The sequence below is a fragment of the Porites lutea genome, chromosome 5 (genome assembly GCF_958299795.1).
Source record: "Porites lutea chromosome 5, jaPorLute2.1, whole genome shotgun sequence".
NCBI classification, from domain to species: domain Eukaryota; kingdom Metazoa; phylum Cnidaria; class Anthozoa; order Scleractinia; family Poritidae; genus Porites; species Porites lutea.
The window spans coordinates 4,969,240-4,982,345 of record NC_133205.1 but is presented as its reverse complement, the minus strand read 5'-3'; the positions used below and the strand labels follow the sequence as shown (position 1 = coordinate 4,982,345).

At 40.9% G+C, this 13,106-nt stretch overlaps 1 protein-coding gene across 2 annotated transcripts in view; it reads left to right on the top strand.

Moving 5' to 3' along the window:
• Nucleotides 1-12,791, top strand: part of LOC140939212 (rab-like protein 6) — a 40,065-nt gene extending 27,274 nt beyond the window's left edge. For both annotated transcript variants that reach the window (XM_073388787.1, XM_073388786.1), the window contains exons 7-20: nucleotides 87-150; nucleotides 294-370; nucleotides 1,553-1,658; nucleotides 2,731-2,778; nucleotides 3,129-3,184; nucleotides 3,525-3,646; nucleotides 4,297-4,389; nucleotides 4,778-4,964; nucleotides 5,278-5,683; nucleotides 7,102-7,145; nucleotides 7,240-7,349; nucleotides 7,876-7,923; nucleotides 11,311-11,354; nucleotides 11,888-12,791. In XM_073388787.1, the coding sequence (XP_073244888.1) occupies nucleotides 87-150; nucleotides 294-370; nucleotides 1,553-1,658; nucleotides 2,731-2,778; nucleotides 3,129-3,184; nucleotides 3,525-3,646; nucleotides 4,297-4,389; nucleotides 4,778-4,964; nucleotides 5,278-5,683; nucleotides 7,102-7,145; nucleotides 7,240-7,349; nucleotides 7,876-7,923; nucleotides 11,311-11,354; nucleotides 11,888-12,127 (1,645 nt within the window). In that variant the 3' untranslated portion in view covers nucleotides 12,128-12,791. The remainder of the gene's footprint in view (nucleotides 1-86; nucleotides 151-293; nucleotides 371-1,552; nucleotides 1,659-2,730; nucleotides 2,779-3,128; nucleotides 3,185-3,524; nucleotides 3,647-4,296; nucleotides 4,390-4,777; nucleotides 4,965-5,277; nucleotides 5,684-7,101; nucleotides 7,146-7,239; nucleotides 7,350-7,875; nucleotides 7,924-11,310; nucleotides 11,355-11,887) is intronic.
• Nucleotides 12,792-13,106: the final 315 nt, after the last annotated feature.

The following is a 13,106-nucleotide window of genomic DNA, read 5'->3' as shown; positions in this document are numbered from 1 at the left end:
ATTTGAAATAACTTGTAATGAGCTTTTTAGACCACAGAAGAAAGGAGTATTTTCTGTTAAATGACAATACTGTCTTCTGTTTTCAGGACATTTAAGTACATTGAAAGGGAGCTCCCAAAAGTACCACCTCATATACCTGTTTTGGTTCTGGTAAGTGTGACTTATTTGTGAGTTATTGACCCATTCGCCCCTGGGCTTGTCAAACCGTTTTCTTGACGCTGTCTGGCTATAAAGAGCCAAAACTATCCAAAATGCTGAAGAGTTGAGCACCTCGAGGCCTTTTTTGCTTGCAGGCAAATCACCGTGACATGGGAGAGCACAGACTTGTCCCAAAAGAGGAGGCCGTTGCATTTATTGAACACTTAGAGAGGTATGTAAAAAATATTATTTAAATGAGGCCTTAAACTGCCCAAATTTCCAATCAAGGGCATCATAGAGAGAGGTTACCGGTACATGCACAGCTGTAGACTGACACAGTGTGACTTCTACTCAACAGTCCTGGCACATGTAGCGCAGCATTGAATTAGTTTTAGTGATCATTGTGTAAAGGGAGGCTGTAAATATGGTCCCCAAACAGAATAATCAAATGATGATTGAGAGAGTACAAATGACAACTGAAAAAAAAACCCACTCTGCTAACAGAGCCTTTCTTTGACTTGGTCGATTTTGTTGGACTCCAGGACTCTTGTTCACCCATTGTTTTCTGTACATTAACAAGCAGTTATCTGGTCATCTCGCCACCTTGAATAGAACTGAGCTTAGCCCTGTTTTGAACCTTCATGAACGGAAATTTCTTAACCGTTACTTTATTTTCATATTTCAAAGAAATGAGTAGTGGTTGTGAAGCGTTTCTGCCAGTTTTTTAATCTCTCAAAATTAATGTCAAAGTGTACATTAGCTTACATTCACAGAATCATTATTAGTATTTACATTAGCGAGAGCATAAGACGTTCGACTCAAGGATTGTCAATTAGGATCGAAAGATTTGTATATGGGTCGACTTACACTGTATCGAATAAGCTGGACAAAAAAGTAAATCCTAGGTATTAATCCTGGGTAATCCTAGGTGTTAAACTGTGTCAATTATTTCAGAGTTATTCGTTAGTGGCGAGTTGACTTCTTGGGGGCGATTTCATTGGTGGCGAGATGACCGTAAACTAGCCTGCGTGGCCGGCGTTGAAAGGGGAAGGGGAAGGGGAAATTTGGGCGCGCGCGAGAGCGCGTGGTCTCGCGCCCTAATTCCCTTCCCCTTCCCTTTCGAACGCCTGCCACGCAGGCTAACCGTAAACCAACAAGCAGGGTGCAAAGAAAGTCAGTTTTAGCATGTACAGGTTCTATCTCAAGAGTCATTTCAACAGCCCGAAGAGAGTTCTTGACCAGCAGGATTGATTACTGTTTGAATTCCCCCCCAAAATTCACTTTCTTGTCGGACACGACTTTCTTTGCACACTGACAAATAGTCATACACAGTGTGCAGTTACGTGGTGCGATCATCTCTGTGTGAGTTTGTATTTACTGTATTAATAATAACGCCAGAGCTTGTGTTTATTAGACCTGATAGATCTCCGCCAGTGCATTATGCTGAGACATCAATGAAGAATGGTTTTGGACTCAAATACATTCACAAGTTTCTCAATTTACCATTTTTATTGTTACAGGTTAGTTACTGCTCGTTAATCTTATAGGTGTTCCTAAAGAATGCTTTTGTTATTAATTCTGTTAATCCAAGGTGAGCTGCGGTAAATAGCTCTGTCATACATTCATGGCGATCGAAAATCTTGGTAACCAGCAACAACAACTGCACTCTTTTAGCGCCCTTATTAACTTGTTTTGTTTGCATTGTACGGTTTTGTAATGAGATAACCGTTAATACATCAGCCTGTTCCAGGCATTCAGATTATGGGGACGAGGCAAAGTGTTGTGAGCAGGAAAAACGGTGAGGGTCTGGGAAGGGAGACTGCGCTATACTCCACCATCTGAATGCCTGGAATAGGCAATTAATGCGGTGACCGGTCGTTTCGCCAACTAGTCGTTTCGCCTACGTGCTTTTCGCTTACGTCGCGAGTCGTTTCGCGTACGTGTTAGGTCGTTTCGCTAGCGTGTTGTAAGTCGTTTCGTTAACGTGTTGTAAGTCGTTTCGCTTACGTGTTGTAAGTCGTTTCACTTACATGTTAAAAGTCGTTTTGCGAAACGACCTAACACGCAAGCGAAACGACTCACGACGTTTGCGAACATAGGGGCGAAACGACTCGTTGGCGAAACATACATGTACAGTGTACATATTTTCATCCAACAGCTCAGAGATGAAAAGTTACATGTACATTCTGAAAACTCTGTTCTGGTTCCTCAGGAAACAATCTGACGTACCGACAATATGTTCATTTTGGGAAATCCATTTTTTTTAACCTCTTGCGGACGAAAAAGTTGGTTTGAATTATCAAGAACTTCGAGATATTGGGATTAAAATTAAAGAGTTTGAGGGGGAAAAGGAAGTCAGTTTTGGTTCAAGTTATTTTGAGGTTCTAAAGATCAAGGGTCTCGACTCTACGATTTTCAAGACTTTCACATTTTCCTTTTATACATCTGTTTCTTTTTTCTTTTTACTAAGTCACAAGCCACCAACATTTTAAGAGTCTAGAATGAGTTTTACCTTAAAAAGAAGGAATTTAGATGCTTTTGTCGCAGTGTCATTTTCTTTTGATTGCTAATACAATTGCTTTTCTTGAATAGAGGGAAACTTTGTTAAAGCAGTTGCAGGTCAACGCAATAGACACAGAGGTATTCAAAGATTATTATGATTAATTTGTAAATGTGTCAACTAAGTTTTACGCCCCGCCCTCACGTATGCGGAAATTTTCCCGAACGGAGAGTATTTCTCCTTTTTAACTTTCCACTCGCGGCTTTTTCAGGCACCAAAAACGCTGGTTTCTGAAAAGGGTTCCTAGAGTGGAGATTTTTGAAAACGCCGAATTGTCATATTTGTGTGGAAGGACGGAAACGGAGGTTTTCGAATACGATGATGTCATACATCATACAGCACTGTGAGACGTTGCAGGCTTATCAGATGCAAACAGTCCTGTTTAATAAATTATTTCTTAATGGCGCTTTATCTCTTGCTTTTATGATAGTCCACCCTTGAAGAACTGCAGATTCATAAAGAAACAGAAGAACAAGATTACGACAAGTACGTTGTGCTTCCTTATCGAGCGTTTAACTTTGGTTGAACACTGGATTGGCTAAACAATATCACGCCACTTTATCATAACAATCCAAACTGATTGTAACTTGCACGTAAGTGTTTTCCCGCGCTCGTTTCGAGGCGTGATAGGTTCTTTTGGTTGTCAGCTTGTTGTCCGTTATGATTATTCGCCGACGAATTTTTCAAACCATTCACGTTTTTCTCATAAATTGCACATGTCTATGCAACAATCATCCCTTCATTTAATTTCATGATCTGCAATTCACCGGTATGATTTATTGTTTTAAAACACTACATGAAAGTTAAGTGGTGGTTTTGTTTGTAGATTTGTTAGCTTGCTGGACAAGCGAAGAAAAGATCACGAGGCTAAGAAAGCCGCCGCTGCGGCAGCAGCTGGAGATGGCGTGCAGGGTTTGTCATCCACCACTCCCTCAAGCCATACAACAGGTAAATACATTTCTCCCTTTACAGCGTATGTTCTCATTTGACGCTTCGGGGTCATGTGACATCTAATAATGATATTATTTTCCCGCCAAAAGTCTCCGATTCGGCAGCGAAATTTTCCTTCACAAGGGCGCGGTCATTGATCACATGACATCTAACATTAAGACTGTTTTTCCGTCAAAAGTCTGCTATATTGGATCTACTTACGTCTTTGTTGTGTCATATAACAAGACCTTTCCACTCTTCATCCTCTACACAATACCTTAACAAAACAGCATTAGTAGTAATTGACTAAACAAGTTTAAAAGTAGAAGAAAGCGCAAGATTATTTTAACTAAAAGTAAGCCGTGGTCATGCAATGTTGCTTAGATCATGGAAGGACGTCCAATAACATTGCGACTAAATTGACCAATCAGGTCAATAACCAGAAGTTAATACCATCAACTGACGTGGTACAACTCACTTTGACTCTGAAGATGACTACCACACAGGTTGTCGAAACGTCAGTCACTGTCAACGACAGTCATATTCATGATTACACTCACTACATAGATACCAATAAATATGATCGCTGCCAGTGATGTAACGAATCTAATACAGCAGCTTCAGTAGAACATAGCTGATTAAAATCTTTTTTTTTCCTTAAAACCCAGCAAAGAGTCCTAACACCAACGTCTCAAATGGTGGAGAATCACAAAAAGATGGAGCTTTGCGGAAAACACCCTCATCTACAGACGCTGGTGAAGGTAGGTAAACGCAGATATTTTTAACCTTCAGTCATGCGGTACATGCATTATCGATCCCACACTTAGGGAATCCGGCGAGAGGACTGCTGAAACTTTGCATAGTTGTAGGTTCACTGCAGAGCCCGAAGGGAAGATTCCAGCGATATACCTCGGGTACAGTCGTATTTTAATGGCTCTAAAGTTTTGGCCGTAGTCGGAAGTTCGCACCAGGCGCTGCAACACGAAACAAAGAAAAGTTAGAGCACTGCCAACTTATTTAAATTTGTTGCGGCAATGAACACGTTTTGGCATTACCAGCATTGTTGAAAGGTAAAAAACTATTTCACCAAGTCGTTAACAAATGGCGCAGCTAACAGTAGTTAGCAACTTGTTTTGCTCATTTTAATAGAAGCTCCACAAAACGGATGGTCACATTCATCGACAAATATTGACGAGTTTGTGCCGGAAGAGGAACTGGATGCAGGGTTCTTAGACGAGGAGAAAGGCGGAAACAAAAAAAGGCCAAATAAATCTTCAGCCAAGAAGCAACCGGCACAAGTTGAAGTTGAGCAGGATATCAGCGAAGAGAGCGACAGGTAATACAGGGAGCGGGGGGAATCAATTAAAAGTGTTTTCGGTTTCCTTTCGCCTTGATCAAAATAAACATTGTAAGTCATGTTTTAAAGATTTTTTTGTGAGTTCAATTTATGATCAGTAAGTATCAATTGCATGGAATTTCGATTTCGTGATTGCATTAGTTTTGCTTTGCTTTGTTTGTTTGTTTTTCCCCGCCTTTGGCCGAGAGTTCTGATTATTTTATTGTATTGCCACCCTGCCAAACATCTATTGTGCTTGGCCAGTAATAGCTGTTATTAGGAGTCGTTAACAGAGCTTTGTTTTGCTATTTAGCGACAGCGATACAAGAAACCCAATGGTGGCAGGTTTTGCAGAGGACATCGACTCTGAAGACGATAGTGTTGCGCCTGCGGTCACCAACCACATTGACGATGACTTAGATGAAAAACAAATCGCTAAAAAGCCGCAAAAACCGTCTGCAGCTATTGCTGTCGAGCTAACATCAAGTGAAGAGGAAGAAAATGAAGACAACAGCGACGAGGACAGGAAAAAGGAAAGTAAAAGGGAGAATGGAAGAAGTAGAGAAAAGAAAGGGAATAAAGCGGGAAATGAAGGTGTAACATTAAAACTTGAAATGCCTGTCAGCTCTGCCTCTCCGATGCAGCCAGTTGAAGATGGATTTGGTCTCGGGAGTGAAGATGTTGATGATTGGTTAAACTCACCTGATACAGATCCAAAGGTATTGTTTACTCTTTGACCGTTGAAACCCTAAATATCAAAATGCAAATTCCCATTTTTGTCCCTATACGTTTCCAATAGAAGTATTGGGGAGAATTTGTCGAAGTATCAATGATATTTATCTTCTGTGATCATGTCCTTAATTCTCGTCACCACTCTGGGTTATAATGCATTAATATCACAAGGAGAAATTAGTTGCTGATCTATCTTGGGACTTGACGGGTTAATAAAAGGACAGTCAGGGTTCGCACACTCTTGAGAAGTCCTTGAATTTTAGGGGAAGTCCTTGAAAAGTCCTTGAATTTTCCTTAACTTTGAATAGAGTGGCCTGGAAAGTGTTTTTTAATGCTTTTGGATGTCCAAGGCAGAATATAAATCAGGTCAACATAAAGTGCTCTTTGTTTATATGCAATAATTAACTATCAATTTAAGACCAGTGAACTGAAAAATGGAGAGACGTTGGTGAAGCAAACAGCTCAAGCCTTAAAGTGTGTTAGAATAGACTGGGAATGTGCATTTTTGTACAATTTGTGAGATTTTATCCCTGGTAGGTGGTCCTTGAAAATCGAATGTGGACCTTGAAAAGTCCTTGAAAAATGGCTGCAATTTTTGTACAGTGTTTTACCGAAGTATAGTAATTATTGGTTTTACCATTTCATATTTCCCAGCGGTTCCAAATATGAAACTGAATGGGATTAATCAACTTTATAGAGCTAGACTTTGAGCAGCGTTTTATTTTCCTTGAGGAGAAGCGAAAGGCTGCTCCCAATCAAAATTGTCACTTGTTATTCGGTCAATTAATATTTACTGGAACAATATAACATGTAAATAATTATGAGTCATTGACTAAGCGTGAGATCAAGATGGCGAGACATTAAGCTCGTTCATTCATTCGTTCTTTGTTTTGGTTAGTTTCGTTTTTGTGTTTTTGATTTTGTTTTTAGAGGGAAAAAAAACAAAACGAGTTTAATATCCAGCCATCTTGACAGTGCAAGATTTATGATATGGCCGCTAAGAGAACTTTTTTGCGGGACTTAAGCGGGAAAGCCCGAGCGGGTCAGATGGGTCATCTTGTCCACTCGGGTAGCCAATTAGAAATCAGCATTCCCTTCAACTTGCCCGCTCTCGACTCCGGACCAACCTTAGAATAAGAAGACGCACAGTCTAGACCATGAAAACATTTACCTATTCTTAAGAACTCGTATAGAAACAGTTGTATATGTTTACTTATTGCCTTACACCGCGGTCTAAGTTAAAGTCAATGAACCACTTTCTATTTGTCTATTTATGCTTTGAAGTCGCATCTAAATGGTCGCTCGTTCGTCCTTTATCAAGGTGGTGTAGAAAATGAAATATAGAAGTAAACAACGCCGATAATCTTCTTTTTACCAGATTATCTATATTTTATTTTCTTCCTAGATTTCCTTTCGAAAATCACCAGCTGGCAAGGAGTACTCAGGAAGGTTTGCAAAGTATACTCTTTCCATGTTAAAGGTCTTTATAGCACTGGACTTTAAATTCTGATCTGATCTTATGCTGTTTCTCCCTCCTTGATAGAAACGTAGACTCTCATTCCCAGGACCCCTCGACATCTTCAATTCCTATGGATGAGTGGGAAAAATTCATGACTTCACAGATGAAACCGCAGGCCAAAACAACGGCAACGTGTGAGTGTTACATGTATTGGTGTCGCTCAATAGACCTCTTTAGCTTGTGTTTTTTGTTTTCCAAGTGTAGATGATGTGGTAATGCTCTAGTTTTTGTCCATTTTTGTTTGCTCACATAACTCTTCTCTTCTTCTTCGTGGGCAAGAGCATTGCATCACAACACACCGAACGGCTGCGTAACGCAGTAGACTAGTCCAGTGTCCTTAGAAGTTCACTTTGGATGCGACGTTCCTTTTAGATGATCCGGATCAGGATCAGTTATCCGAGATCACTGTGATCATGGTACATCAAATGGACCGATGAATTCTATTCCAGGGTGGTTCCTTCTGTCCTTTATTTGCTATGATCTGAATTATCTAGGATCAGCACTGTTCCTTATCCTGATCATCCCACTGGAACGCACCCTTAAGTCGACATATAACTTGAGAAGGTAAAATGTCCTTTATCAATGCATTGACTTATTATCATTAGCAAGTTGAGCAGATCCTTACTAAACTGTCACTCCGTGTTTGTTTTACCTCAAAAGCCCCCAGCTCTTTAATCGATATTGGCTTCGAAGACGACGTTAATGCAAGTAAGTAAAACAAGTCCATGAGGAAAATTATCACTTGTTAATTTTATCCACATGGCTCCGTACAAGGAAAACATTTTAATAATGAGATCATGGCTAGTGATGATCACGGATGTTAATTTTCTTAATTTCTTACCTTCCTTGGTCATGTTTTTCCGTTCATAGAAAATTTGACATAAAACTGCGGACAATATTTCAAAAACGAGTAGTCAAAATGGGCCTGGTTAACTGTCGCAAGGACTTCTGGGACTGTTACTAGGAATAAGGAAAAAGTTGACCAATAGCTGACCGACGCGTCCCCAAGAACGATCCGAGGAACAATTGCGGGACGCATTTCGTTACCATTTCTCTTCTCGTGAATTGAGACTCCAAAGGGCAGCTGATCGCTGTTTGTCCAAGAGCTTGCGTTTAAGGGAATCCTTGTTTAGAAATAACAAGAATCGCCGAAAGGCGATTTTTAACTGGGCTGCCAAGGGGCTATTTTTTCTGAGGGGAGGGGGCGGCTATACACACTCAGGCTACCATAAAACCTTGTCGGCAACCATTCCATGCGACAGAACCTCATGTGAGACTGAAACATAAACTCATTCAGAACATTGTACCCTTTTGAAAGACTTTCGTAACCAAAAAAAAGAGTACCATTTTTAAGTGGGGGCTGTATAATAACTTTTAAATTCCACCATTATGAATAAAAATAGACAAGTTAGCCATTAATTCTAAGCAGGAAACAATTTGCATTATTTCCACGTACCCCTCCTCTAATCCCTCTGTGCCCCAAAATATAGCGTGACAGTATAACGTGAACTAATTTGACGTAACTGGAAAATCCAAAAATTGTCGTCGTTCTACGAGTATAACGAGCTGATTTACACTAGACAGAAATATTGTATTGTATGAAAACCAGAAGTATACTAAAACAGACAGTTAACTGCCCATTGATCCCGCCTGATCCAGGGGCCTCACTGACTGCAGGGAGACTTTACTGCGCTTTTCACAAACATGCGAACTCTAAAGTTCAAAAGCCACCTTCACAATTGTGTTTATCGCTGCCGTCAATCATAATTACGATCACAAGCAACGAACCTTGAAACAGAGAAACACACAAAACGGATCGAAATCCACAAATCACAAACCATGACCTTTTGAACCCGTGATTGATGAAGATGATTGACAGCAGCGAAAAACGCAATCGTCGGTTGGCTTCTGAACTTCAGAATTCGCATGTTTGTGAAAAGTGCGATCCTAATTTGCGGTCCACAGTCTACAAGAAAACGCACTATTTTTTCCACAAGAAGAAAAATATTCAGTTTTAAGATTTTCCTCATGGTATTTTTCTCTAACTTAAAGGAATAAAATCCTTTGCATTTTGAGACCTAAAAAAGTTTAAAGATTTCTCGCTCGCATGTTGCGTTCACCAGCACGCACTTCAAACAATGTAAACAGATGAAACGATCGATAACATATTTTTTACCTGATACCGATGCGAGTTAAAAATTCGCTCCAGTCCTGTTTGTCTCACCCAAGACGAACTTTTCTTCATGGAAGATAACTATCCCGCTTAATAACTCGTCCGAAGTTTTTGTGCCAGCTAAACAATATGGAAACACTATTCACAGTGACTCCTTGGGTATTAAAAAGACTGAACGTTACGCACTATTATGCCTTTGTTTACTTCTGATCACATCTTCAAGCGAAGTCTCTCTTTTCAAGCGATTCATCTCAATGCACAATAATTGACCCTTATATTAGTTAAAACCCTATGGTCCATTTGTATTAATGCTGTTTTTGCCCCTTACATTGACTGTGTTCGTTCGTATTCAAAACACCTTTACGAAAATAAAGGTCGTATAAGTCATGTGTGTTATGTTTCGAGATAAATGAATTATACGCTTTTTTAAGTTTCCATTTTGCGGTGACTTCAGTTAACATCTTCATAAAATGGTAAAAGAAATATCAAGAAACATCACGAGAGCTGAAAACTTTTAAAAGCATGTTTCTGAAACTCGCCTAAGCTGACATCAATATAGCGTGCTTGCTGAATGGGCGAAAACACAGAATTGTGATCACAAGATCATGTACAAATTTAATGATAAAAGCTTAGCAAGATACAAATGCAAACAAAAGCAAACCCCCTGAAACCTCGACGTGGGCTACACTTGTATGCTCTACTCAGTCACCAAACCTTGTCAGTGATAGCTCCTATTTTCCTAAAGTCGCTCTCTGTGAAGCTCCCGGATGGGATGTCCCGGTGAATTAAACTTGTGCATTGTGTGCGAAATTCTCAGAGTCCCTATTTTTGTCCGTGTCTTCTTTATCCTCAGTATCCGAAATTTAGACCTCCAAAGTGGCGTGTGTTGCATTAAATAGAAGGAAATATTTAAAGGAAAAGCCAGTCTTCTAACATGGCAAAGTTGTCACGTCCCTCGTTCATGGACGTGCGTAGTGCCATTCATCGGCAACTGAGTTGTTCGCTTCACTGACTACGAAGGCTTACAATCAAGTCTTCAGCCATAGTGTCGTCAACTGGTGAAATACCTTGCTCATAAATTGTGCTTCTTAATTGCTCATGTACTACATCGATCGATAGTTCACGAAGTAGCCACGGCGTTCCAAACCTGACGCTCACACTCATCTTTTCAGTCTTTTAGTGTGAACCTACCGTGAACGGCGTGTCGGTTTGAATGCAACGCGAGCATTTCTCTGAGTTTCCCAGCGCCAACATCATCTAACTGACTTAAACTCGAACAATAAAAAAATTATAGAGTGACTCCCATGATCGAATCGCTTCGAACAACGCAAATAGCCTTCTTCAGGTTCGCAACGCTTTGTGGGTTTTTCAGGGGGAGCGCAGGCGAGGTACAAAAAGTATCCGTGCAAGGCTCCGTGCAAGAGAAACTCTTATGAAACCATTTGTGAGAACATCGTTTCTTGGTACCAGACCCTCGTGTCTTCCCTCCCCCGGGAGGCCGTTTTTCGCCGCAGACGACCGAAAGCCCATTTTATGACTGAGCGCACAGGCAGCCCAGTAATAATAACGAAAAGTCGTTTTTCTTACAAGTGCCATGAAGTCTCTCAATGCTTGATAATTTGGCTGTGAAGGAAAAGCGGGATCATTTTACGTTTCTGTGAAACTGCCCACCTACCCCTCCCCTAAACCAACATTAACACTTAGTTCTTACTTAGGGCAAAGTGTTGGCTCAGGGGAGGGGTAGGTGGGTAGTTTCACAGAAACATAAAGTGATCCGAAAAGCGTAGTGGCGTTCCTTTATGCGTGCTTTTTTATTTGATAACATGAAGGGGAGGGGATCACCTAAAGTTATCAGGTGTTAAATTTCACTGTGATAATATGGCAGTTGTATTCTAATGTTTTCCATTTTGCCTTTCTTGCAGGCAAAGATGATGAGAGTAAAAACCGTAAGAAAAAGGAACACAGGGTAGGTTTTTTTTCCTTTTCCTCTTCAAGTTCTAGCCATGACACGTCCGTGTCCGTTACGTGACGTACGAAATGACCCGACTGACTAACTGACTGACTGGCTGGCTGACTGGCCCACTGGACGGCTGACTGACTGGATGATTGGCCGACTGGGTGGCTGGCTGGCTAGCTTACTAACTGATTTGCTGGCTGGTTCAGTAGCTGGCTGGCTAACTGGCTGGCTGAATGGTCGGACTCACTGATAGACTGACAGACTAACCGACTGGCTGATTAACAGGCTGGCCGACTCACCGGCTCAGCGACTAAGTGACTATCTAAGGGCGTGAATGAATGACCGAACGATTCAAAACTTTGCTTACTGACTCAGTGTAAAACTTTGGCAGTACTGTAGTTGAAAACCCACCAACAGCAGTTGGAAGAGGGAATTTTTGAGTGTGAGGAGTGAACTCCCAAATAGTTAGCTGCGAAATAACTTGCTAGAATTTGTATTCCTTAAATGTGGTCTCACTTCACGCATTTCGCTGTTCCTTGCAGAGTGGCGAGAAATCAAAAACGAAGCACAAGCAACGGAAACAAAAAGATAAAGGTGAGGACGGGGAAGAAGGCGAGAAAAAAGAACGACGAAAGTCGCGGCACAAAGACGGCGATGAAAGAAAGGACAGACGAAGAAGCCGCGACGACGATAACGAACGAAAGAAGAAACATCGTAGCAAGCAGAGTAGGGCGAAAAGTGAGGAAGGTGTACAAGAAAACGTGACCTATGAAGAGCTCTAACCAATGGTTGCGAAGTGTGAGATTTTATCAGCTAATCAGGCGAAGATATTCTGCAAGGACAGTGTTACATTCTCCTGACAATGCGGTGCGTGACATCAGTCCCTGACTATGGCCTAGTTCGTAACGTAGTCTATTTTCTCATCGCATGGGAATATGATTATATCAAGAAAGTACCTTCATGTAAAGGCAAACCTTTTTGACACTAATCAGACAGCTTACGCGTTACTGTTGAGAATGCCAGCTATCTATCAATTTGTCCCGAAAAAGTGCGTGACAAACATTTAATGATATTGAACATCTGTCCTTATTTGGAACGCAAAGCAATCAAATCCCGTTAATACGAAATTTCCGTTAAATAAAGGAGAAGTCGAACAAGATTTCTCCTACATAAATCACTCTTGTCGACAGACATTGACAGTTGTCCATAGTAAATGATACGGTATCTCGGTCACAAGTAGTCTTCAGACTAGGTCACAAGTCATTTTATGTAGCCCGCTCAGTCTGCTTTTATTTTTTGGCTTCAGGTGATATTTTGTAACTTGTCTTAAATCCTCTCCCCAGGTACAACACATAGATTTATGGAATGTTAACGAAATGGTGAATGCATTGACCATATTATCTAACAGTAAAAAAATGGCCGGAGCGAAGGAAGGTGGCGAACGTCGCTGTTTGTATTCTTTAACCCTCCAGCTCCCCCTCCCCGTCTCAGGGTGCACTCTGGAAAATCTAGATGGCATGCGCCGTATTTTTTCTGAAACTTGTAACTTACCCCCCTGTAACCCCTTATAATCCCCTGTAATTCTTGTAACCCCCTGCAACCCTTGTAATCCCTTTTAACCCCCCGTAACCCCTTGTATCCCCTGCTGCCGCTCTGCTTCGGATAACTGGGCATACAAATACGTTAATGACGTTATCTCACTTAGTTGGTTTAGATGTTACTTAAATTGTCGAAAACAACGATGATTTGTTTTGTAAATAG